The sequence below is a fragment of the Anser cygnoides genome, chromosome 2 (assembly GCF_040182565.1).
Source record: "Anser cygnoides isolate HZ-2024a breed goose chromosome 2, Taihu_goose_T2T_genome, whole genome shotgun sequence".
Lineage (NCBI taxonomy): Eukaryota > Metazoa > Chordata > Aves > Anseriformes > Anatidae > Anser > Anser cygnoides.
This window is the reverse complement of record NC_089874.1, coordinates 16511984-16536417: the sequence shown is the minus strand read 5'-3', so window position 1 is coordinate 16536417 and position 24434 is coordinate 16511984. Positions and strand designations below refer to the sequence as shown.

Sequence of the window (24434 nt, the reverse complement as noted above, 5' to 3'; positions counted from 1 at the left end):
AATTAACCATTGAAATGAGACTGTTAAACTGATGTTCCTTTTGTGGGCTTATTTATTTTCTTTTGAAGTAGAATTGTTTTACTTTTTCTCCTGTGTTTGTATTTGATTTTAACGCTTCCATATTATAGTGAGTAAATTTTATTGGGCTTTAATCCTCCCACATGGGGTTTAATTAGAACAGGAGGAAATGCATAAAATATCAAAACTGTGTAGTGGAACACAGTTCTCTGGTCGGGTTTTCTGTTTATTTGTGTGTGGGAAGAGAGCAGCTTGCTCTATGAAATACGACAGAGTTTTAATAGGTTTTGGAGGCATTATAAATGTGGTGTGTATGAATACTGCAAAATGTGTTTAATGGGTAGCAAAAGTCAGAGCAGCTTGTCTGCCCCGTCTTAGCAGCCCTTCTCCCTCCCTTCTTCCACTGGAGCAATGAAAGCTACTTTCTTCCCCTCTCGCATCCCCTCTTTATTTTTGGCCAGGGTAGGGAGAATTTCTCTGTGGTCTACTTGTGGTTTTCATGGTGGACAGCTGTTCCAGTGCCAAAAACTATACGATGGGTGGTTATCCTGTTAGAATGGCTATAAATTTAAAATTTGCCTGGTTCTGATTAGCTAAACTGATATTGAGCTGGGCTTTTTAAATTATTGCATACTGTTCCTACAGTAATGTAAAGCTGGCCTTTTTAGAGATACTTACAGTATGGAGTACTCTTTGCTTTTTACTGCTCTAGTGTAAAACACAGTGATTTATATACCATTCATACTGTTTTTCTTAAAATACTCTGTTTTAGTCTGACAAGATGTTTCTGTGTAATCTGTGTGCTTTATTCGCCATTTACTTGGAAAGAGAAACTGTTAACAAAAACAGGAAAAAGTTGCTTATTAAAGCTGAAGAAAGCTATTAGCAAAATCGCTTGAAATTTTTCAGTGACTTGTAGCAAATGCCTAAAAAATGCCCTTTTGCATATTTTAGTCTCTTATAAAGAGCTTTATAAAAGCTGTTAAAATTATCTTTTTTCTTTTTCCTTTTTTAATCTGTGTACCTGGTGAGGTGGCAGGGGGAAAGAAGTGGAAGAGCAAAGGAGGGAGTAAAGTTTTGAAAGGCATAGAGAAAAGATACATTTTTTAAATTAAGGCTCATGTTGTTTGCTATAATAAGCTTCATAAAACCTTTTTTGCAAAAATAATAAACATCCTACCTAGATTTTAAAATGCTTTTTGCTTGCAAAGTAAATTTAATTTTTTTTAATAACACAAGACTATATTACAAAATGTTGTTGCCCAGTTAACTCTTCCTTTAAATAGTTAAATCTGAATTCTGCATTAGAGTAAAAGGAATGTTGCTGCTTTTGAATTGTTTAGAAGTTTTTGACTGAAAAATAAGGTGATCACTATGTCAGCGAACAGTTGTTTATTAATTTTGGGTCTTAGAGTAGCTGACTTAACGCAGATGGAGACCCAAAGCCATTTTCCCATTGGGAGTACATTTTTAGTAGCTTCATGTGTTTTTCAGCAGCAGTTACAGACCAGGCTGCCCTGCTTCCTGGCTAGCAGTTGTGTAAGGTCTCTTAATAACATCAGCATTGCTGAATGGAGGCGCCTGGTACTTGGAGCACTGGTCCCCCTTGCTGCTGGTCATCATTTATAGACCCTATGATGATGCCCTTGACTGAAAAATTGTAGAAGTCAAATCTGGGGAGGGAGATGGGAGATTTCTGAATCAAAGCAAGCAACAGGCAAGGTTTGGGAACTGGTGGTTTTGTGATACACTACATCCTTCTTGAATTTCAGGTTGTATCTCATGTGATTCTGCTCTCAGCATAATATGTAATGTGTTCCACTCTGATAACAAACAAGTCCTAAGGTTATTCAGAAAAAATAAATAAATGGGAGCTTGCAAACAGTGGACAACCTTCAGAAATATTTTTGTCATGGATGGTGTGATAATGTTGCAACAAATCTTCAGCTGGGCATCTCTGATTTCTGCAGTGAATATGCAATTTTGATAGTACTGCTAGGCTGCAGCCAAAAAGGCTCTTGCTGCTTGCTGCATTTTTCATTATCAGAGTGCTTTATAAACGTATCTACTGTCCATTTTATAAGCAGGGAAACTGAGTCAAGCGGTTTAAATGATAGCCTCAGGCTGCAGTGCTTCACTGAATACTAGGATTAGAACAGCAGAAGCTTCACCGCTTTATGGAACTGCCGTATGTTTTACTGTCTGTACTTATTTTTGCAAAGGTTTGGCCTACCCCCACCTTGGGCATGCCAGCCTATGCTCCTTTGACTAGAGGCAAGGCCTTTGTACAGCCTTTGCCAGGGGAAAAAGACTATTATTGAAAATTATAGAATAGTTTCCTAAAAGTTCCCCATTTATTAAAGCATCTCCACTATGTTGTTTTTTTTTTCTTTCACAGATTTTAGCAAAGGAAACTCGGTTAGATTTAAACCTTCACGATTGCTCCAAAGGAAGAGAGCGTTAAGGTAAGGTCAAGTTTGTCTTCCTAGTGAAGATGACCACTTGCATAACTGTATCTTGCAGTCATTACTTGAATCTACACTTACTCGTTTGTCAGGAAAGATGATTCTTGGTCCTCTCATAAGACCAAGCTTTGGTGGATGCTCTGAACAGTTATTGAAAACACCAGCTGCCTCCTAAATAATCGTGTGAAAATTTACAACAGGTACTGCCAAGGGAAGAGTCCTGCTCTGCACTCAGCCTCCTGCCACTGCAGTGCCCCTCTTTTCTTAAAAGGCACGGACACGGTACCGACATTTAGTGAACCAGCTTGGAAAACCGATCTGCCTAACAAATAAGGTGGTCGAGGTGGGGGGAATTACTTCTCCAGCTGTGCAGACAGCTTTGTCAGCACATGGGAGGGGACCTCACGGAGATGAATGGGGGGGGGTGATGTGTCCGCTTCCATGCAGGGCAGTGCTGCCTCATGCCTGCAGGCTCAGGGCACGGTTCCACGAGGCTGGGTAAGGTGACACAGTTCACAGTTAAGCAAGGTGGCAGGTCGTGTTCCCTCTCTTTTCCCATCCTTACTCCAATTGTTCTCTGGTTTCCACCTTGATGCTTGCTGGACTCATGCACTGCAGGGCAGAGGGGAGGTCAGGGAGCTGGGAACTGCCCCTTGCCCTAGAAACCAGCCGTTTGCTGGCTCACCCAGACTCACATTCGCGAGCATCCTCACGGTGGGACTCCCCATCAGCACACACTTTCTTCCTCAGCGTTTCTGATTCTCTGCCGTGCTGTGTCTCTTAGGCACTGGAGAGAAAGATAGGGAACAGGTGTAGGAGACACATCATCTTACAAAAGGCAGGTAGGGGAAAGTCAAAATAAGACCAGGGGAGAAGGATGCAACCATGGAGCAGATCTGTTATTTAAGAATCTAGAGAAGGAAATTCTGGAGGTAGAGCAAGAGAAGAACAATGCATGCCAAGCACCTATCTGGCAGGTGCACAAGTGGATTGTCATGCATGTCTTTCAATCACAAAATCTCACTATATCCCATAGCTTTAACCCAGATGGCAGAGCGGCGTTACTAGTGGCATTTGGATCAAACTCTTGCTTGCTTCTGGGCATGTAACTAGGTTAGTGGGACAGCTATTTAGAAACTGTATGCTGCTACTGCAGCAGATGGAGTTTTCAGACTGGAATCCCAGATGTATGGAAGGAGCCTGCACTTGGGAACCTGCAGGAGCAGTTAACTAGTAGCTAATCTACTGATGCCACATTATATATTGTTTTTAAAGAAAAACTATTGAAGTTGTGAAATGCTGTTGTCTGTGTTTTAACAGGAATCATATGAATTCCTGAAAATTGAGGAGTATGAGTTCCTTGGCAACCTCAGGCCGAACCACACGCAAATCCCATGTGAAACAAGCTTGTGGGACCTCATGCTGTTGATTGTATTTCAGGAACCATACTCATGGGCTATAGTCCAGGCAAGCAAAGGAGGAGGAGTTGCCCTTTCAGTAGCCAGTTTTAGCAGGGACTTTAAGAAGAGGGCGTTCTTTCATGTTTCTAAAACCTGGTTTGTTTGTTTTTTTGATTTAGAGAAACCCAAGTATGCCTTAAATTATTTTTGTAATGAATGCTCATAGCCTAGCTGTGGAGCGCAGAAGCTCCTGATGCTGCTGGTCAGAATCTGCACCTACATTTGTAACATGACGTGAGAAATTAAGGAAAATGAAGTTGAGTAGATACAGTTGAGATACTTGTAAAACAGAGCTGTTGATGAGTTTGAAGGTACAGTATACCTGGCAGTGTAAGTCTGACTGACTTGGTACAAGCAACTATATTGATGATGAAACTGTTCCTTTATCAAATAAACTAATAAAACAAGGAGATATCTAGCTAGCTCTCTTTGAGGGAAAAAGGGAAGTCTTGCTGAGGAATTACTTATGAGCAGATATATTTTAAAAACCCTTTTGAATAATTTCCTGAAATTATTTCTTTTAAAACTACTTGGAATTACTCCAACATCAGTTTGACTCAATTTAGATTCCTAATGAACGTTCTTTTTGAATATGTGACATGTCCTAAATACACCTACTTTCATTTTTAGAACTAATTTTATATATGTATCCATAAATAGGCAATTGCTTGGATTGACTGTATCATCTTCAGAACAGTGCTCTGTCCCTGAATTCTCTGTGCAAGTGAAAGCAATGTAATTGATGCATCAGTTGAAGACATTTTTTTCTAATGTGTCAGTTTTTAAAACGAGCAATGTCACTTGCGCCAGCGTGAGCAAGTGGGTGTGCAAAAATGCCTCTGAAGAGAAAAAGCAAAAATTCTGTGGATAAAATGGTCACTATGTGAAAACAGCTAATCATTAAAATAAATGAATAACTGTTGAAAGTCTGTCCTGAGGGGAAGGAGAAAGGAGGGCATAAGGGAAACTGAAGGGACTTTCAAAAAGCAAGTAACCTGTGATGTCATGTAGCCCAGCAAGGGTTAAGCTTAAGAAGTCTGTAATTATTAAAAGAACTTGAATGAAATCTGCCAGTGAGCAGAGGTTGGAAGCCACCCTCAGTACAAAGGAGGAGGGAGCTCACATGCAGGAAGAACTGGATGACCTTGAGTAATAGAAAAGGGATGTAATGTAATAATACTAAGTGCACAGTTGTACATTGGGGGCTGATAAATTTTTCTGTCACTTGCAACTGATGAAAGCAAAGCCTTGGCATATTAGTTTCTCATGCAGGATTGAGCAACCCGTACAGTGTAGTTATAAAAAGGCTAACATGTTGTAGACCCCAGCACTCGTCTGGCTGGTCCTACAATAGTGCTTTCTCCATTAGAAGTCATGATTTTGCAAGACACTAGTGAGACCCAGCTCTGGAATCAAGACTTTCCAATTCTGGTCACCATATTAAAAAAAAAAAAAAAAAAAGACTTGAAATTGAGAATAAGTAGAGAATATTTTTTAAAACGATCAATCAAATGGAGAGCCTGTCTTGAGGAAACTGAGTAGATGTGGAAAACTTCTGTTAAAAAAAAAAAGTAAAGTAACCAACTATACTGGCAGGAGAAAAAATGCATGTAAACCCAGTGAAAGATTTTTAGGCTACGATTAAAAGCTCTCTATCTTCAGAGTCCCTGGAAGAATTTGAATGAAGGGTGAGGGGAAACCAAACTAGTTTACAATATTTGAAATTTTGTTGAAGATCCACAGGCAATCCAATAATGTTATTCTTTTTTACAACCAATGGGCTAGTAACAGTCCTGATTCTGTATGTTTTTTTCCTTGGAAATTCATGTGTGACACAGGCACAGTGGTGGATATTAGTGCACAGTTAATTTAAACAGGGATTTTGCTGCATGAGTGAATGTTAGAAGTCCTGTGTTAATGGAAACTTGAGGTATTGCACTGTTGTCACAAGCATTACAGAAGCAACCGGAGATGCTGCCAAATAAACCCCAGGTATTCAAAAGTTGTAAGTTGGGTCCCTCAACACTTGGAGACAAGTCTTAAGTAATAAAAAAATGTTTTGACAACATAGATTTTGATTCTGATTTATGGCTGTAGTGCAGTCTTACTCACATTTTTCAAAGTCATCCTCAGCCAAAAGGAGTAGAAACTGGTTTCAAATGGAAACTGGTAGTACCTCAACCTTGGGGTTCTCAGTAAGAAAATAACATACTGTGAGGCTGATAAAAGCCATGAGTGCTTGCAGTGTGGGGTTAGGCACGTGGAAACTTGCAGTTAATTGTCTTAGTCTCTGCCCAGTCTCAGATGACACATGCACCCATTTGCTTGTGGCCACTACATGATATATATTTTTTAAGTTCCATTAAAGTGTTTTCACCCCGGATGGATGCACAGTCTTCTGTAATGGACAGCTTATTGCCGCTATTAATCTTCTATTTGATGTTGCTTTTCTGTGGGGGCTAGCATTGCTTCTCTTGGCAGCACCTGGAATAATTTCTTTAAGTGCAGTTATTGGAGACAATCTGCAGCAGGTGGCATGGTGCCTGGATGTGACACAGCCCAGTTTCCTTATAGACATTTCAAGAGTTTAATTCTCTCCACAATGTCTTCTTACAAGGGAAGATTATTTGTAAATGATTAAGAAGCAAATACTTCTTGGAGTTAATGTAAAATATTATTGGTCATTATATTTAAGACTTTTCAATGAGAAATTTTCATCTGGAATAACGAGTTAAAAAAAAAAAAAAGACAATTTCTTCTTTTCTACCAAATATCCTTGATGAAAGGGTATTCAGCTGTTTCAAAACAAAAAATTTAAAAACTGTCCTAAGAAAGGATTTTCCAGTAGTAAAGCTCTGTAATTTATCATGTCAGAATGACAGCAACTTGTATAGTGCATCACTTCCATGATAAAATGAAGAGCCTAGAATCACTGTGGGGTTTTATATCTTATACCTGTCTACATAATTTACTAAAGGTCTTAAGACTAGTATATTTTTTCTATGCCTGGTTGGGATAGATTAGAAGTCGTAATGGCAGAATACAGCAGGTCTTCATCCATTTTTAATAAATGGAGAATAGATCTCATTTTGTTTACCCACAAGGAGAAATACTCTTTCCAAAAAAAAAGTCATTGTAGGCAATTAGCATCTGCTGTAGAGCATTACAATACTTCCATTTTAGAGTTTGAATTTGTATGTTTAATGAACATATTTAAAGAGATTTTTATCTTACCTAAATAGGCATTTTTTCTGTTTTGAAGTGACAAGGTATAAAACTGAATGACCTGCTCATATTAGTGTATTATGAGCCAAATAATATCCAGAGATCAGAGAGGTAACAACAACAGGGCAGTCATGCAGAAGGCTTCTAGGTGTAGTGTACTTACAGTACTGCATCTGATGAAATATGTTTTAGTATTTATGGAGAATCATTCTATGTAGATTATTTCAAATGTAATTACTAGTAGAGCATTTTGAAAGCAGTCTCTGGTCAGTAATTTAATGCAAAAATGTGTCATAGTCAGTTCCAAATAAGTTTCAAATTATGTTAGGTTTGGCTTTGTGAGTTTCTTGGGGTTGTTTCTTATTTCGCTCTTATGGAAAGTATTTTCTTCAGTATCTCTGCTAAAATATCTTGCAGTAAATTGGTTACATCTTGGCTTTATTTGATTTGTAGCAGAAACAGCCACAGTTCTGTAAACCAGATGTTGCTTTCAGTTTTCAGAAGGAGTTCTCATTTGAAGATAAAGAAGAACTTGCAAACAGCACAAAGGATATTGATGCTAATCTCTTAGCAGTACTTCCAAAAGGTAGGTAAGGGAGACATGTTATGAACACAAGTGATAATTTAACAGCATATGAAATTTAGTCTATTCAAGTGCACAGCACAGTTAAAATCACTTAAGCACAGCTGTTTTGTAAATGGGTTTTCCTTGTGAGGTATGATAGGGGATGAAATGGGATGAATCACAATGCTCTTTTACAAGGCTTTGTTATGTCCCTGCTTCATAAGGCTCAGTTTTGTTTAGCTAGTTTTAAATAGGTTAAAAAGTGGTTGAAATTCAAAACTTCAGAGAATTAATCTAAGTAGATTAGTACTGAATTCAAAGGCATTAATTTGGCTTGTAGTTGTAGCTCTTTCCAGTCACCCTCAGTGGTTGGTAGAATCACTGTTTACATGAGTAACTAACTACACACAGAATTTTAATCTTGCATGTACTACATAAGGTACATTTTGTTGTTAATGAGACCATTTTGGAGAAAAGTAGACCAGCAGTATTCCCAACACTCTTACCACAAACTCTGTTAAACAATTCAGCAGGTGGGTTGTGGCTAGCTTTGTGACTTGAGCCATCCAAGAACTTTTGTTTACAGTAGGTAGTAAATCTCACAATAGCCCAATTATTCTAGAAATAGCAGCTCTGTCATAACATTGTTTATAAGCAAGAAAAGTAGCTCAAATATCCTGTCTCTCATTAGATTTTTTTTTTCTCCTTAAACTACTGAAGAAATAAAACTGTTGCTTTTGTTTTCAAATTTCTATCTTACCTTGAATAACTTACGAAGAAAACATTGCTGCCATCTTTATCTTTTGATACAGTTGAGGTATTGGAGAGAATTGAAATTCTCTTTAATTATTTAGAGGAAATCACAATCTTTTTGGAAGTAGTTATTGACCAATAAAGGATGGCATTTGAAGGAGGAGCTCCATGTAAATGGCATATTCCATTCACTCAGGCATGTTGTAGATCTTAGAACTTTGATTAAAACTGTGTTGTTGGAACTTTGATTAAAACTGTGTTTATGTTCTTTTGAAACTGATGGTATTTACCCTTTTCACACAAAATACAGGGCTGGATGCACTAATCCCAGTGAAATAGAACTAACTGGCTTTCTCTTTTGTGTCATTTGTTGCAGCTTACTTCTTCCAACATAACATTTAAGTAATATGCTTGCTCTTGTAGTGTAATCATTACAAATGTTTAGAAAGAGATTTCGTTGGCATAGTGTTGGAATAAAATTATATGCATTTATACAGTGCAGACTACGTGAGAGCACCAGCCAGTAAGAATAAATAGTCCCTCGTTACCCTGTGTACTTAGCTTCACAATCATGCTGGCCAAGATGGGCAGTAAATTAATTGTGAGAGCCTTCACTTGAGAAACTTTTCTCTCTAAGTCGCTTCTCAGTGAACTAGTTTCTATTTCAGGATGTCTCTTCTTTTCCTAAGATGCTATTCTTGTAATAAAGGCATCAGATAAAGGCATCAGACTAGACTCCCAACAAAAGTTAGTAATGGGAGCTGATGGTTATGTTACTTGAGTCCAAGCACTTTGTGAAAATCTAGGCTATTTGCCCCATCTAGGGGTTAACTTTGGTCCACATTTGCATGTGCTGGAAAATGAGAGGAGTATATTTAATTTTCAACTGACAGGGACAGAACTAATGTTCAAAGAGTCTAGCACATCACTGCCTGCAATTAAGCATTAAGCGTATTAGCATTCCTCTGCTAGCATAAACAGAAGGTAAAAGCTTCCCCAGGCTGGTTTGTAGACTATCACCTCTTCAGGTGGGGAGAGGGGAAGGAAGGAACAAGATTGGTTGGCTTTACTAGTGCGTTACGTTTTCCTCAAAATTAAAATGTTTATACCTGTGATGGAATGTTTATACCTGTGAGGAAGCATGCCTGTGACAGGTACATTTTGAACCACCTTTATACAAACTTTATAAGCCTATACCTGTGTGCAAGCTTTATAAACGTATATCTCCACCGTCTGCTAGAGACTTTTGTAAAGCTTGACTCACGTTTTACAGCTTGTGTATTTAAAAATAAAATTTGCATGTGTTGGAACATGTTTGCAACTTTATCAGCACGTGTCTGCTCTGCTATTATCAAAGAGGGCTTTCAGCAAAAACATATATTCTGAAAGACTTCTGAATTCAGTAAGAAAACTATCACTTTAAAGATTTTTTTCATAAAATTCTTATAAAGTGCACTCCAAATGTACTTTTCATTATTATTATGGGATGAGACATGGAACAATGCTGCTTTTGCTAAGTATCTGGTCTGACAAGGTAATTGTAGACCTTCTACTCAGTTACTGTAGACCTCTGAAGGTCTACGGTTACCGAAATTAAGATGCCTCTTGACTATTTGCATTAGAGGATATCCTACCACAGCAACCCGCTCAACATTCTGAAATAAAGCTTGAAGCCCAGGGCTGTTCCTAAACTGTTGTGGTTCTTCCTCTTTCCCTTTACTATACTGACCAATAATGCTTATGAAGTGTTGGCGTGAAGTATCTTCGATAAGGAGCTTTTACTGTGAAACAAATTATTTTAAGCTTTTTAGTCTTTTCTTGTGTGCTATATCAGAATCATGTTTGCTGAATCAGATCTTTGTGCTACCTTTTAGGTAGAGGTGTTATTATTCTTTACGTTGTCATGGATGTCTTTGAGATGCTATGGTTTCTGATGGTAATGTGGAATACCATTCATGAACAGATTGGAAGCTGGCACCAGCATATTCAAACTGCAAACCGAAAAAGAGAAACCTGATCACCTTAGCATGCAAGTGCCAACCAAAGTCCTTGGGACAGAAACTCTTCCAACTAGCTTTCATGATTTGAAGTCCTATATTTTATTTAGCAAAAAGAAATCACTAAAGTAGTAGAAGACATCTTGCATTTTTCTTCTTTTTTTGTATGTGGGTTTTGGCTTTTTTTTTTTTTTCATTGTATAGATGAAAAATATTACTGAAACTGTTTTCACAACAAAAGCTCTGTAGATATTGGCCAACCCAGCTGAAATTACTGTCTGGAATCTCAAGTGTGGAAAAAGTGTAAGGCAGCCTAGAGTAGTCCCATGCTATTTTTGTCCCATCTTGTTTGGGAAGGTGTTGGAGAGATGCTTCATGAGTCCAGTGCTCTTTTTAGGACTGCAGAGCCGTAGTAGAATCTCTGGAACTTCAGCTAACACGTAGTGGGAGGGTGTTGAACTAATGCTGCTGGGAGCTCTTCGGAAATTCCGAATATCTTGTATGAGAATGACTTATAGGCAAATTTCCTTTTTTATGAGGGGAAAAAAAAAAAAAAAGATTGATTACATGAAGCTCAGTTTCAGAGCTCGACTAAAACTGTGTAAAAGGCCTGTTCTCTGATGGTTTTAAGGACCATATAAATTGGTGACTAGGGAAGAGAAATGATCAGGATTTGGATGGAATGTGTTTTTATTAACTGTGAGCTATGGAGGTCTTTGACCTGTCTGAAGTGGCAGAACAATTATGGGTTTTGTTTTAACCATTTTATGTATGTACAGGCAACAGATGGAATAAAAAAACTCTAATATCCAGAAGACAAACAGAAGTAGGTTTGGCAGAGGTGAAAGCAAAGTATTTATGAGAAATCATTTCCTTCAGTGTGAACGTGAGACGGCTGGTTTCACATGGATAAAGTCTTTGTTGAATACAGTTCCACTGCTAGCACAGCTGAGTAGGCAGGGCAGCAGTGGGAACGAACCGTTTATTGGGAGAAAAGTCTATGAAAACCCAGTGTAAGGGCTCATCTTTGCTTTAATCTTGGTTCAGCATGCAGATTTTCCATTGGCCAAGTCTAGTCCCCGTCTGTCTCCAGCGATCTCTACCTGGAGCTTGTTGGCTTTCAGTGACTATCTTCACTTGCAGGTCAGCTTGGTTAACAGTGTAGGCTTCAATCTGCTTTGCTGCAGGTGCTTAAGCTAGGTATGGAAGAGGTAACCCCATGGGTTAGCTGTGTTATATCTAGCTACTCTGTGCTTCTGGTCACATCAAATGTGTACATCTTAGATTTTTCATTGCATGATGACAATTGGTTTGACTAACCTGGGTTGAAAAATTCAAGTGGATAGTTTTAGACTGTTCTGTAAAACTGTAGACTGGGATTTTTTCAGAGTGCCCTAGATGATTTTTTCCCCCGTGTATCCTGTATTCCCTGTAGGCATCCATCTGTAGCCTCAGGTGCTGTATTAATACTTCACTCATTTGCTTCCCTGAGTAGTCATGATAAGAATCCATTCAGTCTTGCTGGTCAAAGGCATTTTACCTGGAGTCCTAGTGGCTTTTCAGCACATAAGGGTAATATAACAGCCAATGTTAATGGCATCTGTCTGTATCTAGCACTAACTGTATCTAGCACTATGATGTACAAGCACTGATATTGACTACAGAAAACCGCCTGGGTATGTGGCAGCTCAGCTGAAAACCTGACTTAGATTTGCCCATAAACTCCAACAGTTAAGAAGATAGGGAGATACCTGACCTTTAAAAGGGTGGTGTTTCAATAATGTTTAACAAGTAGCTAGAGCTATGAAGTCCAGTAGGGAATAGAGCTGATAGAATTATTTTTACACTGGTGTGGTCTTCTAGACTCTCCTGAGTCATCAAGTGTTTCTGATGGCAGTCTCGGACTGATTTATCAGGCTGTGGACTATAGTTTGCTTTCATTTTTGATCCCTGGGTAAACAGGATCAGAGATCTAGAGATGCATTGCATTAAAATAGCTTTAGCTTTTGGCTTAAAAAAACAAACAAACATAAGCACACCTTTTGGCACCATGTCTTTGCTAAGGCAATGACATTCAGGGGACTTTTGACATTCCCAGCCCCACTCCAATCCACTGCATCCCTTGACAGCTTGGATGGTCTTCCTGGTGGTAAGAGATCACACCACACTTGTTTACGTAGCACTCACTGCTCCAGTGTGGTTTGCGAACATCACTGATAACCATGGACATATGTATATATATAGGGATTACCTCATCTATCATGCCTTCTGCTGGTTCACTACTGTTTTGTGAACTGTGACAGCTGTCTACTAGCACATAACACCACCTAACAGTTTAGGTCAAGAGAGGGAAAGTATGACCAACTAAAACTGAATGGGAAAACTAGCAAAGTAGAAAGTGATTAGCCATGCAGAAATATCATGAGAGTACATGGTAGTTTGCACAGGTTTTCTCCAGTCGTGAGCCACTTGAGGGGGGGGGAAAGTAAGGAATAAGGGACACCATTTTTCTCTTTAAACATGGTCACCAATCTTTGTGTAGACAGGGTAAGCAATAACTCCATACTGCCTGGTTTGGAAGCAGTTACTATAGCATGTAAGCTTGGTGTTACCTGATCAAAATATAACTTGTCCGGTTTACACTAGATCTCAAAAAATGCTCAGGTGGCATAGCAGATTCTAGCATAGCCTTGAAGTACTTGGAGGACTCCTCGGTGCCCATGTGCTTAATGCACTTGTGACAGCAAGCTTAGTAAAGTAGCAAAACAAGAGGTAAATACTTGTTACCAGACAAAAACTATGAGAAACCTCTTAACTTTTTTGACTGTTCCTTCTTATTCTGAAGTATTTTAGCAAGTTTCTTTGAGTTTCTGAAACTTAGTGGCTTATAAACTGTATAATCTTTTGTTGTCTCAGTTTCAGAATTAAGAAAACTGTTTGAACCAAACAACCAAGATTTTTTGGAAATGAAAAGGTAAAAAAGAAAAAAGTCTTTGGCCCATAAAACAAAACACACAGCTTGTTTTGTTTCCTCCTCTTAGAAACTCCCCCCTCAAATCTTCAAAGATATTTGACTTCACATTTTTCAAATCTTTTTCAGAAAAGAGAGAATAGCTAGACGCTTAGAAGGAATTGAAAATGATACACAACCTATGCTTCTACAAAACTGCCCAGGGTCAGTCACACACCGTTTACTAGAAGAAGATACACCAAGATATATGCGTGCAACTGATCCATACAGTCACCACTTAGGTAAGTAGTATATATAAGTCAATCTTCTGTTGCTAAATTACTTATTTTCTACCCCTATCATACATTCAGTACACAGAGAAGAGTTTTATAGAACAGCTGTGATCAGACTTTTTTTAATGTCTTTTAATTCTATGGTTGTCTTATTTGAAAAAGGTCAATTATATATATTGCTTTACGAGAATAATTTGATGTGAGGCTTTTAGAGGATTGTGACTAATACACACTTAATTATTTTTATGTGTTTTTGGAGACTAGTGCAAAAGTGTAATATATCTGTGCAGTCACTAGTACGTTTTGATTTGTAAGAAAATGGAAAGCACTTAGTCCACTTAATGTGAAGGGTGGGTATGGTACGCGGTGGAGTTTGGGGATGGATTGGCCCATATATGTTGTACTTTTGACAGGAAGATCAAATGAAGAGGAGGAAACTTCAGATTCTTCTGTAGAAAAACAACCCAGGTCATCCAGATACCGAGCAGAAATCACAGGAGGAAATACAGAGCCCTTGTATACAGGAAACATGGATACCCACGAACTAGAGTCTAAAGCAGAAAGAATAGCTAGGTACAAGGCAGAGAGGCGGCGCCAGCTGGCAGAAAAATATGGATTATCTCTTGATTCTGATTTGGATTCTGACTACTCGTCTAGATATACACGGGCAAGGAAAGATCCCGACAGTTTGGAAAGAAAGGGAGTGAAAAGTGAAAGGCAAGATGACGAAAGTAAGGACTCTAGCTCCTTGTATTCATCTAGGACTGAGGCGAAGGAGTCAAAGAGTGTGATTTCTGAATCCAAGGAGTACTCCAGCCGTGAAAAAGATGGTATCCCAGCTAAAGAAGAGCTCTCAAATGAAAAGAGTGATAAAAAGGCAGATGATGATAGTGCCATTAGACAGGCTTCTGACCCATCAGCAATCTTGGATAGTTCTGTCTCTCATACCCTTTCTGGACGAGAATCTTCCTCTTATAACGAAGTGCCAATATCACCAAAGCAAACCCCCATAGAGTCCCTTTCTTCACCAAAGCGGGCAGCCTCACCAATCCATTTGCAGAATGACCAGCCCTTGCACAGTAACATCAGACAAAGGTAAGCATGATTTTTTTTGCTTGGTTATACAATTTGCTTGTTTAACTTATTCACCTTCTGCAGCAGTGTCTATACTATTTATGATAATATATTTATTGCCCTTGAAGAATGCATTTATTGGGTTTTGAATATCTAATAGAATCATAGAATGGTTTGAATTGGAAGGGACCTTAATGATATCTAACTCCAACCCCACTTCTACTAGACCAGGCTTTCCAAAGCATTCAGCCTGGGATGGGGCATCCACAGCTTCTCTGGGCAACCTGTCCCAGTGCCTCACCACCCTCTGAGTAAATAATTTCTTCCTAATGTCCAATCTAAATCTACCCTCTTTTAGTCTAAAGCCATTCCCCCTCGTCCCATCACTACACTCCCTGACAGAGTCCCTCCCCAGCTTTCCTGTAGGCCCCCTTTAGGTACTGGAAGGCCTCTACAAGGTCTCCCCGGGGCCTTCTCTTCTCCAGGCTGAACAACCCCAACTCCCTCAGCCTCTCTTCCTGGCAGAGGTGCACCAGCCCTCAGCAATACAGTCTCAGGCTGGTTTGGTTGGATTTACTGAATTTCTGATAGAAGGAAGTGGGTATCTGTATTTCTGTGATCAGTTATGCGCTTGACTTACCTTTATACTTACAGAATTTATGCTAAGATTAAGTCCTCTTGGGAGAGTGGAATAACTGATGTTTAAGATATTTATACAAACTAGAAATTGAAGCAGGTACGGTTCTAAATCTGCTTTTTTTCATTAATTGTTATAGCAAGCCTTTAACTTTTCTCCCATGTATCCTGTAATTGGTCAGGGTTTCCAAGTAAAGGCAAGTTGTTTGTCAATGAAGATTTGAATAGCTTTATGACAGTTTCTGCCAAGATAAATCAGGTCTCAGAGTTAAAAACTGAAAAGTGTCTTGGGTTAGTTGAAAGAATATACAACTTGTTTTCCTGCTGTGAAATGTAAAAACCCTTTTGAACTGTGATAGTTGATCCCTCAGATTTTATCAGGGTACATGTGTGAAGGGGCAGAAGGGGGAGTTAAAATTCCATGGTGTGAAATAGGAAAACATAGTCTCCCTCATGGTATGCTGAATTACTTCCGATTCGACTAATTTAAACCAGCAATAGGGCAGCCAGATTTTTCCAAGAGGAAAAGAAAAGCTTTCATTAATTTTACATTGTGGTTCCACATGGTAATGCAAAAACAGGCTATCAAGGTGTTATAGTAACTGAAAAACAACACTTGACTAAGAGTTTTTAAATCTTATGTTTTTCTTTAAGTCTGATTCTTCAATTTCTAGATCATCACATATACGAAAAATAACAGGTGTAAAAAGAAGATATGTTGGAGTGTTGCAGTCAAAAAGGATACCAATTGTAGTAGGAATTCCACTGCAAACACATCTCCATCATGCAGAGACCTGCTGACGGTTTCTAAACAGAAGTGTTTCTAAGCTAAGATGAACTGGCGTAAGCTGAAAAGTTTAGACTTTTTTCCCTCTTAACCACAGAAGCAGTGAGTTCAGAAGCAAGCTACCTTGACTGGACTTCTTTATCCTTTCCATCAAAATCATAAAACCTGATTCTTATTTAAAAGTCATTAAATGGTTGCAACTTTTCTTATTAACTCCCTTAAAGTTTGAATGAGGAAGCAATCTTCCACGTCAAAGGTTAACAACCTGGTCGATTGATCAAATCACCTATTTACAGTGCTTGTAAACTGCTGAAAGGTACTTTCGCTTTCTTTTTTTTTTTTAATTTCACTTTATTGAATAGGACACACTGTTGAGAGTCTTCTAATATTTTTTTTCATATCGTTTCATTATTCAGGTGATTTGTAATCTGTTCACCTTCTTTTGCATGGATAGATGTGTGTATGAGATGTCACTGGAATTCCACAATTCAACTGAAGTTTTAAAGGAATATAATTATTTGAAGGAAAAAAAAAAAAGCCCTCAGAGGAAAGCCAGCATACTTAGGAAGTACTATATTTTATGTAGTTTATATTGTAATCTTACAATTCTGTTACTATAGTAAGGAAAATAATCATCACAATATCATCCACAGAACTGAGAACAGAGTTGTACTGAAACTCGTTGAGCTGACTGGGTTATTCCAGGCTGCAAAAACTTGTCTCTGAAGCAGCCTCAGCTCAAATACTACAAAATACTGTTCCTTAGGTTCAGACGGTCAATTTGAGATAAACCTCTTGAGTAATCCAATTACTGATAGGAAGGGATATTGAACAGTTGGAAGGAAGTGTTTTGGCTGGTTCCTTCTTAGTTTTATAAGTTGTTTTCTTTGTTTTGTAAGGTGAAGGAAGGGACCAAATTTTTATCCTCAGGAAATCAAAGAGAGTAGCCTATCAAACTTTATAGCAGAGAATGTGTCTGCTGCAGTGTAAAAGGGAGTTTCATTTTCTTTACTTTCATAAAGCAACCCTAGTCTCCTTTTCTGTAAATGGAAACCAATGAGACACAGAACAATGAAATGCGTTGTAGATAATTTTCTCTTCCAGCTCAAGAGAAGTTAGGCTGCTAGCAGCATTGGTGGGTGGCAGTTGTCCTGGCAAAACATCATACTGGCTGTAGAGAACCACCTCAATGAGCTCATTCAGAGATGAACTTTCAGAATGGAGAAGTCAGGTATCTTTAAAAAGATCTTTTAACTTTTAAGTTCTGCTTTTTGAAGAGCAAGGATTTGTTCTCATGAAGCAGTTTACCAAAATTTGTGCCTTAAGGGAATCAGAGCTAGCCCAGTGTGCTTTTCTAATGCAGCTCTATAAACCAGTTACAAATTCAGACTGAGCAGGGCAAAAGCATTATCACATCATTCACTAATCCAGCTGCTTCTTATTAAAGCTGCCACCTCAAGCATTACCTCTTTCTATGACAAAAGGTATTGCAAAAGTTGGGCTGAAGAGAAATAACTAAGGAAGCAGTCTGTTTAATGGGGATATACTTTTTCATTTGTTAGAAGTCATATGTCCCCGTGAGATCTAGTGCTGTGTGAAGCACTATGGGATCAGTTGTGCTTGGCAAGAACTGGAGACAGGCCCCATCTGCAAGGTTTTTCTTTTTGGGGGGACTTAGTTGTTTTCCCCTTCCAGGTAATAAAGTGGTAAAATCCATTTTCAGGTGGGTCCTGCTGTTAGCACAGTTCCTGAGATTAAACTGAACAGCTCCATCCCATTTGTAGTGTGGTTGGTTTTCACTTAAGCTACTCTGCAGAAGTTCTGTACTAACAAGTGAGAGACAGGGGCAAAAGTGGTAGAAAGAAAGTGAAGCTTACTACAATGCTGGCTGCAAAAGAGTATCAGATTCTTTCTAGATAAGGCTTGGGTCAGTATTAGTGTAAAACAGGTTTCCCTCAACTAGTGTCTTTCATATCTTTTAAAGGAAACCATCTGCACCTGCAAAGACATGGTGTAGCTCTTACAGCAGCCAAAAGCTTGAATTTAGGATTTGGTTTCTTGTTTGGATACACGTGTAGACATTAGGTGGTATTTTAAAGGCCAAGTTGCCAAAAGTCCATTCTTTGTTTTAATGCCCTGACAACTTCCTGTGCTAGTGTGTATCCACTGTGTGATGCTCAGAGATTTACAGATAACCCTCAGAAACACTTGTTCCTGTTTCCGAATGGTAGAGAAGTCATTGCCTGTTTCCACGTGGTCTGTTTGAAGTTAATGTCTCTTACAAGGCCATTTGCACAAGCACAGTAAAGCTCAATCTCCAGATGGGTGCCAGTTTGACAGCAGCTTCCCATTATGTGTATGGCAAACTTGTTTTTCTTAAATTTTAGTGTGCTGAATTCAAACTGGAAAATAAATGCAGCTTAGTAAGCACAGGAGCTTTATGCCTTTGGTCTTCCTATGACTTCAGTCTTCTACGTATCAATAATCAATCCTATTGTCCGTCATTGAGAAGACGACAAAGTGCTGAGGAAGTAGCAGTTGACATTTTGTACAGTTTGCTGCTGAATAAAGCGGCTGATTAAATTCAAAACATGGCTTGCATTCTTCTGACTGCTCTCTTCAAAGGATGAATGATCAAATACAAATAATTCCTGCTTGCGCCCTGCCCACTATAAAATGTGCCAAAGTACACGTTAAGAAGCAAATGGGAAGTTTGCTTTCTACTGAGCAATTTCAGCTACTGGGACAGCTCCTGGTAAAGCTCCTGTGAACACCTCCTGTTTGGTCAGCTCCTCGAAGAATTCAAAAACATTTGGGGAAAGAAAATGAAAGGTGTTTCTACAGTCAGTGGTTGGCTTTGTTCTGAGCTTGATTTGGATTTGGTGACAGCTGTGGGTGAGTCCTCAAATTCAACAGAGAATTTGTTGCAAATCAATTTATCTTAAGAATCTCTGATTTGATCTTTTCCAACCGTTCTTATTAAATGACCAGCTAATAAAAACCGAAGTAGAGTACCCTCAGCTCAATTCGACAATTGGTGGGATTTTTGATGCCACACGGCGCTAGTGTAACGTGAGGAGTTCCTTCAGAGTTAGCTACATGTAATGGGAAGCAGCCTGCCCTGTTGTCACCTCCAGGGGTTTGTTTGTGAACACGAGTGTGGCCGGGCAGGCTGTGGTTGGAAGGTTAAAAGCATTCGCCAGGACCTGCTGTTGCTAAGGGCTGGGAACTAAAGCGGGCAGGAGGAAAGCATTCGAGACACTGTGGGTAGGGAGCCCGCAACCGCTGTTTCCTGCAGGGCTGTTGAGTCTGCAGTGCCTTTGTTTCTTTTGTGCCTTTAAATCCAGTGAGGAAACAGGATGAAATGAAGACCAGGTCAAGGTTGGGGATTATTTTGCCTGTTTCTTAAGCTTTTTGTTTCCCCAGTAGTGCAGTGACACAGCACGTCTTACCTGATGGGTGTCGGAGCTCACGGGGTTTGCATTGCTGAAGCTGCCGTGTTACGGTGTCATAAAAAGAGGGAGGGATTCCAGCTGTTCCAGAGAATTTCTTAGGAAGTGTGATAGAGCCATTTAAATTTCTAATTTCATTAAATTCATGTTACTTCTGTGTTTTGGACCCACTGGGTAGTGAAAGGTTTTTACCACTGTAAATCACAAGTTAAAGCAGTGATATGAGCAACTTTTAGAGCTGTCCTTACATCTGTCCTCCAAACTGACCTGCAGTGGCAAATGGCAAATGTGACATTGTAGAGTTGCTTTCACTTCTCAAATTCTGGACAGCGTACACTTGGCACACTTACCTTTGAAAACAACAACAACAACAAATTAATGTTCAGAACACCATTTAGCTGTTTGTGGAAATAACACGATAGTCTGCTTCACAGTTTGTCACCTTGTAATTTGATTAATGTGCTGTACTTTTATTTTCCTGAACAGTTCTCTGTAACTACGTAATTGCATCTTTGTTTAAAAATGAAAGGGTTTTGAGCTCAAACCGGGGGAGGGAAGAGTGGGAGATGAGAGTGAGCAAATGTTGAGATTTTCTCCAAAACTACCTGAAGTTCTGTTTTCTGTAGTAGTGCAGGGAAATCAAAACCTGAGTGGTTTCTTCAGAAAGATTCGGAAGGGGACACACCTTCACTTATCAGCTGGCCCTCCAGGTATCATAAAATGTAGCTGTGTGGCTAACAATCGGACTGAACACCTCCCTTTTCCTCCCCTTTACCCTGGCATCATTTAACATTTGCCCTTTGTTTTCCCTTAACAGCAGTGAGTTAGAAAGCATCATTTCTTGCGGATAAACAGCTGTTGAAACTTTTTTGAAGCATCTGCTTTTATTGTGACTTGCAACCAACTGATATTTTGATGGAGGAGTACAAATGCCCCTCACTTCTTCCACTCCTATTATCATACTGGCTTCCACTACTTTTTATAACTCCTTATTTTATCTCGTTTTGCACTCTGCAAACCAACAGATTTTTCTACCACAACCCAATCTGCATTAGCATTCCTTACAATAAAGTCCTTGAATTCCAAAGGCAATGGTGCAAGAAAAGTAAAAATTTAATATTGGAAGATAAAGTAAGATCTTGATCAGAGCTACAAGCAGCTGCTTCCTCCCAGTTTGGTAACACATGCTGTTAGCCCACCATGCGAAGCATTGCAGGAAGACTCTTTCCCATGTTCCTGGTTAAAATAATTCTTATAACCCAGTTACTAACATCATTGTGGATGTTCTGGAGCATGCTTGGTACATGCATAATAGTTTACAGAATCACTTTTTAACAGTGAATAAACTTTCTGTGTTTAAGTAAACTTGAGAAGGTTCCCTGGTAAGTGCACCAATACTAAGAGATAAGAAACACCAAAATATTAGAAAGGTCAGCGTTTCAGATAAATTTGGATATCCTGAATTAATCCTCTCAGACATTAATTTTCATTTTATGTAAGTGCTGCTTTTTTAATAATATAAACTTCAAAAAGTCCCATAGCAGCAAACCTGGAATTGCACGTACTTTGAGCTGGATTACTTTTGACCAAAGGGTTTCTAACCTTGCTCAGAGTTAAAATCATTCTTGATACCCATTTGCAATGTGTATGTGATATTTACTAATACTCACCCTGTAAGCTGTATGACCACCTGGTGTGGCTGTAAAACTGCTAGAGAGTGGAGCTGCAGCTATTTTGTATAAAATAACTTTGTATATAATATAATATATTAATAATATGTTATAATATGTATATAATTTTGTATAGCTGTAAAGCAAAGGCTGCCTCCAGGCGCGCGTGCTTGTTTTTTTTGTTAGTGGAGTTGCATTAAGTGTCTACAGGTAGAACATGGCTCTGTGTTTTGCATGTGTGCTCCACAAGTCTAGAAGTGTTTCTAGAAAATACACTGGAGTAAGGTAACCTTTGGGAACATTCCTGTAGGTTTTGCATGTTGGAATGTAGTGAGACATTTTAAAGCAGAATGCCTGATTCTGGTTTTCTTTTGTATCTGTTGATCCCCTGCAAGCCCTCTAAACAACAACAGCCATGCCATAGTTTCACCTGGGGATTCAAGGCTTGCACTTTCAATGTTTTTCCTCACTTATTGTACTAAGTTATACTACATTTAAGACATCTAAAATGTTACCTGATACACAAAAATAAATAAAATCTCAGACAACATCAGAAGGTTTAGGTGGAGATATCAATGTTTTCGTCCTCTCCTCCAGTATACAACAGGATCTCAGTATGAAGTAAGCTGCCCAATGTTTAGAAACCTTTCCAAATCTTGATAAATGCAGGATTGTCAATAGAATGTGCAATTTCAGGCTGAACCCAACACTTTAATAACATAAAAATGAGTTTGATTATCTAGTTTTTTTATTTGTTTGAGACTATGGGTATGTGCTGTTGGTTAAATGCAGTTGTGACCTAATGGGAAGATGCTGGCCGTTTTCAGGGCTTGCTCGGTTACCTCTCAGGAGCCATGCATGTTCAAGGGCCTGTGAATCACCTGAATGTTTTTGAGCAATATTACTGCTAATACTGGGGGGTAGGAAGGGGTAGCATCGTAATATTGCTCTCTTTTTTATATAGATTGCTTTTTATTTCAATATGACATTGCTGTCTGTACCCTCGGTCTGTGTTCCTTCCCAGATCGGGTATTGCTGTTCACAGCTTTGATCCTTTTTCTTTCTTAAAGAGTAAAAGTTAGAGAGAAACTGGTGAAAGAGGAAAGCGCGCGTGGAAGCCCCGAACCTGTCACAGACAGTGTCCCTCAGAGAAAATCCCATCCAGTGCCAGCCCACTACATGCCTCTTCAGACAGAAACGTCTGCCTTTGATAGGGTTATAAATCAGCCCGTCAGCGCGGTCCGCCAACCAATACATGGCTATATCCAGCCTGCTGGCATTGCTCACACGGCTCAGCTGATGGCAACAGAAGAACCAGAAAATCTCCCTGTTGGCAGCCGCCTCCTGGCAGACAGCGTCAGCCTGCTAACAAAATCAGCAGCAGCCCCTGCATCGGAGAGTGACAAGAAAGAGGCGCCCGGTTATGGAGCAAAGCCTGATGAAGAGGAGTCCTTGGAGGGTGAGCAGGCTTCCAAAGGCAGAAGGCCGATTTTGCCATCTGAGATTCGCAAGCAAGGGAAGAGCCACGAAGGCCTCTTTGGAGGAGGAGAACTGGATACCACCATGGGGAGCTCCACTTCAGCAAGCAAGCCGAAGGTTAACTCGGAAGTTCAGAGAGAGCTAGAGTGCAATAGGAGACAGGGTCCTGAGCAGCCCCTGAAGGCCCCGGAGAACATAGAAAGGAGCGAAGCTGTTATGTACATACAGAGCGGGTCCGTATCGCAGCCTGCCAAGGGAAAAGGTCCCGTCTGGAAAGTGTCAACAGCAAAGCATAAAGTCCTGACTCGCTCAATGTCTGACTATACGGTGGCTCCTAAGCTAGCATCTTTTCATAGTAAGGAGAGCACGGAAGCAAATGCAGCAAATGGTGAGATTGGCATGGTTGACACAAAAGTCTCTGTTGCCCAGCTCCGTAATGTCTTTCTGGAAACTGCTAATGCCAACAAGAAAACAGACCTGTAGGTGACATTTCAGACATATTTTCGTGTGAAACTTGCACGTCCTTGGCAAAATTACACACACTCAACATCAGTTGTCAGTTGTGTTGGGCACTTAAAGCACACAGCTTAGCTCTCACCAGTGTGTATTGGAGGCTGAGATGGTCTGAAGGCCGCTTCTGTGCTTCTGCTTGCTAGCCCAAGTTGTGATGGGGGTAGCTGGGATGTGTACGTCCATGCATGGTACCGGAGGAGCATGCAGAGTGATCTCTAGTGGATTGTAGAGATGCTTACATCTATGCTTTACTTCTCTCTTCTATTTTCTTTTCTATGCACTTTCTATCATGTGGTTTAAAAGCGAATCTCGGTTTGAGATGTCAACGTCAGGTAGCGCTTTGTCTGCCAATGGTGATCGCGAAAGAGGGCCACGAAGGCCGAGACGCTATTTTACTCCTGGTGAAAATAGAAAGACTTCTGAGAGATTTAAAACTCAACCTATAACGTCAGCAGAACGAAAGGAGACGGATAGGTAGGCATGTATGTGGTTCTGTGTAGCGTTCTGGTGCAGGTAGGCATGAACAAGCTTGTGAAGAAAATGTGTTCATTTGTTAGCATAAATATTTTACAAGGTTATAATTTCTCTTTAAAAATAATCAAGTATTGGTTATAGGATAAATTCCAATTGACTTGAGTATGCAGTTTCTTATAAAATAAAAACCAGCAAAAACCAATTTGCTGCAAATCCCCCTGCATAAAATGGTAAACAGTGAATCATAAAGTATTACAGCTGTCTGGTTCTGTCTAATGATAAAAGCTTTTGTCTGGTTTTATATAAAGAGTTATATAAAATAAAGAGCCCATCTACCCTGCTTTATCATTTACTATTAAAAAAATCTACAGATTTTGTGTTAAAAGACCTGGCATCAAATCTTAGATCTTCTGCAAGATGAACTGGAAATCATTTTCCTTTACTTTATGTAAGTGTGGCTGTGATTGCTTGCCTTTCTGCTTTATTGAAGGATGTTACAAGTGGAAACTGTTGAAACTTGAAAAACAGACAGGTTTCGTATTCTTAAGAATATTTATGTCTTGCTGCTTCAGTTGGAGTTTGAATCTCATTTTTGATATCTCATTTCAAGCTAACTTCTTCCT

General features: G+C 39.4%; 1 protein-coding gene across 18 annotated transcripts in view; it reads left to right on the top strand.

Annotated features, from left to right (window-relative positions):
• SVIL (supervillin) overlaps positions 1 to 24434 on the top strand; it is a 137470-nt gene that overhangs the window by 66928 nt on the left and 46108 nt on the right. For 10 of the 18 annotated variants that reach the window (XM_066991548.1, XM_066991540.1, XM_066991544.1 and 7 more), the window contains 8 exons: positions 2417 to 2483; positions 7663 to 7754; positions 13400 to 13457; positions 13584 to 13735; positions 14140 to 14821; positions 20302 to 20385; positions 22416 to 23303; positions 23641 to 23811. In XM_066991548.1, the coding sequence (XP_066847649.1) occupies positions 13450 to 13457; positions 13584 to 13735; positions 14140 to 14821; positions 20302 to 20385; positions 22416 to 23303; positions 23641 to 23811 (1985 nt within the window). In that variant the 5' untranslated portion in view covers positions 2417 to 2483; positions 7663 to 7754; positions 13400 to 13449. The remainder of the gene's footprint in view (positions 1 to 2416; positions 2484 to 7662; positions 7755 to 13399; positions 13458 to 13583; positions 13736 to 14139; positions 14822 to 20301; positions 20386 to 22415; positions 23304 to 23640; positions 23812 to 24434) is intronic. The other 8 variants (XM_066991541.1, XM_048076541.2, XM_048076551.2 and 5 more) reach the window with 5 other exon arrangements.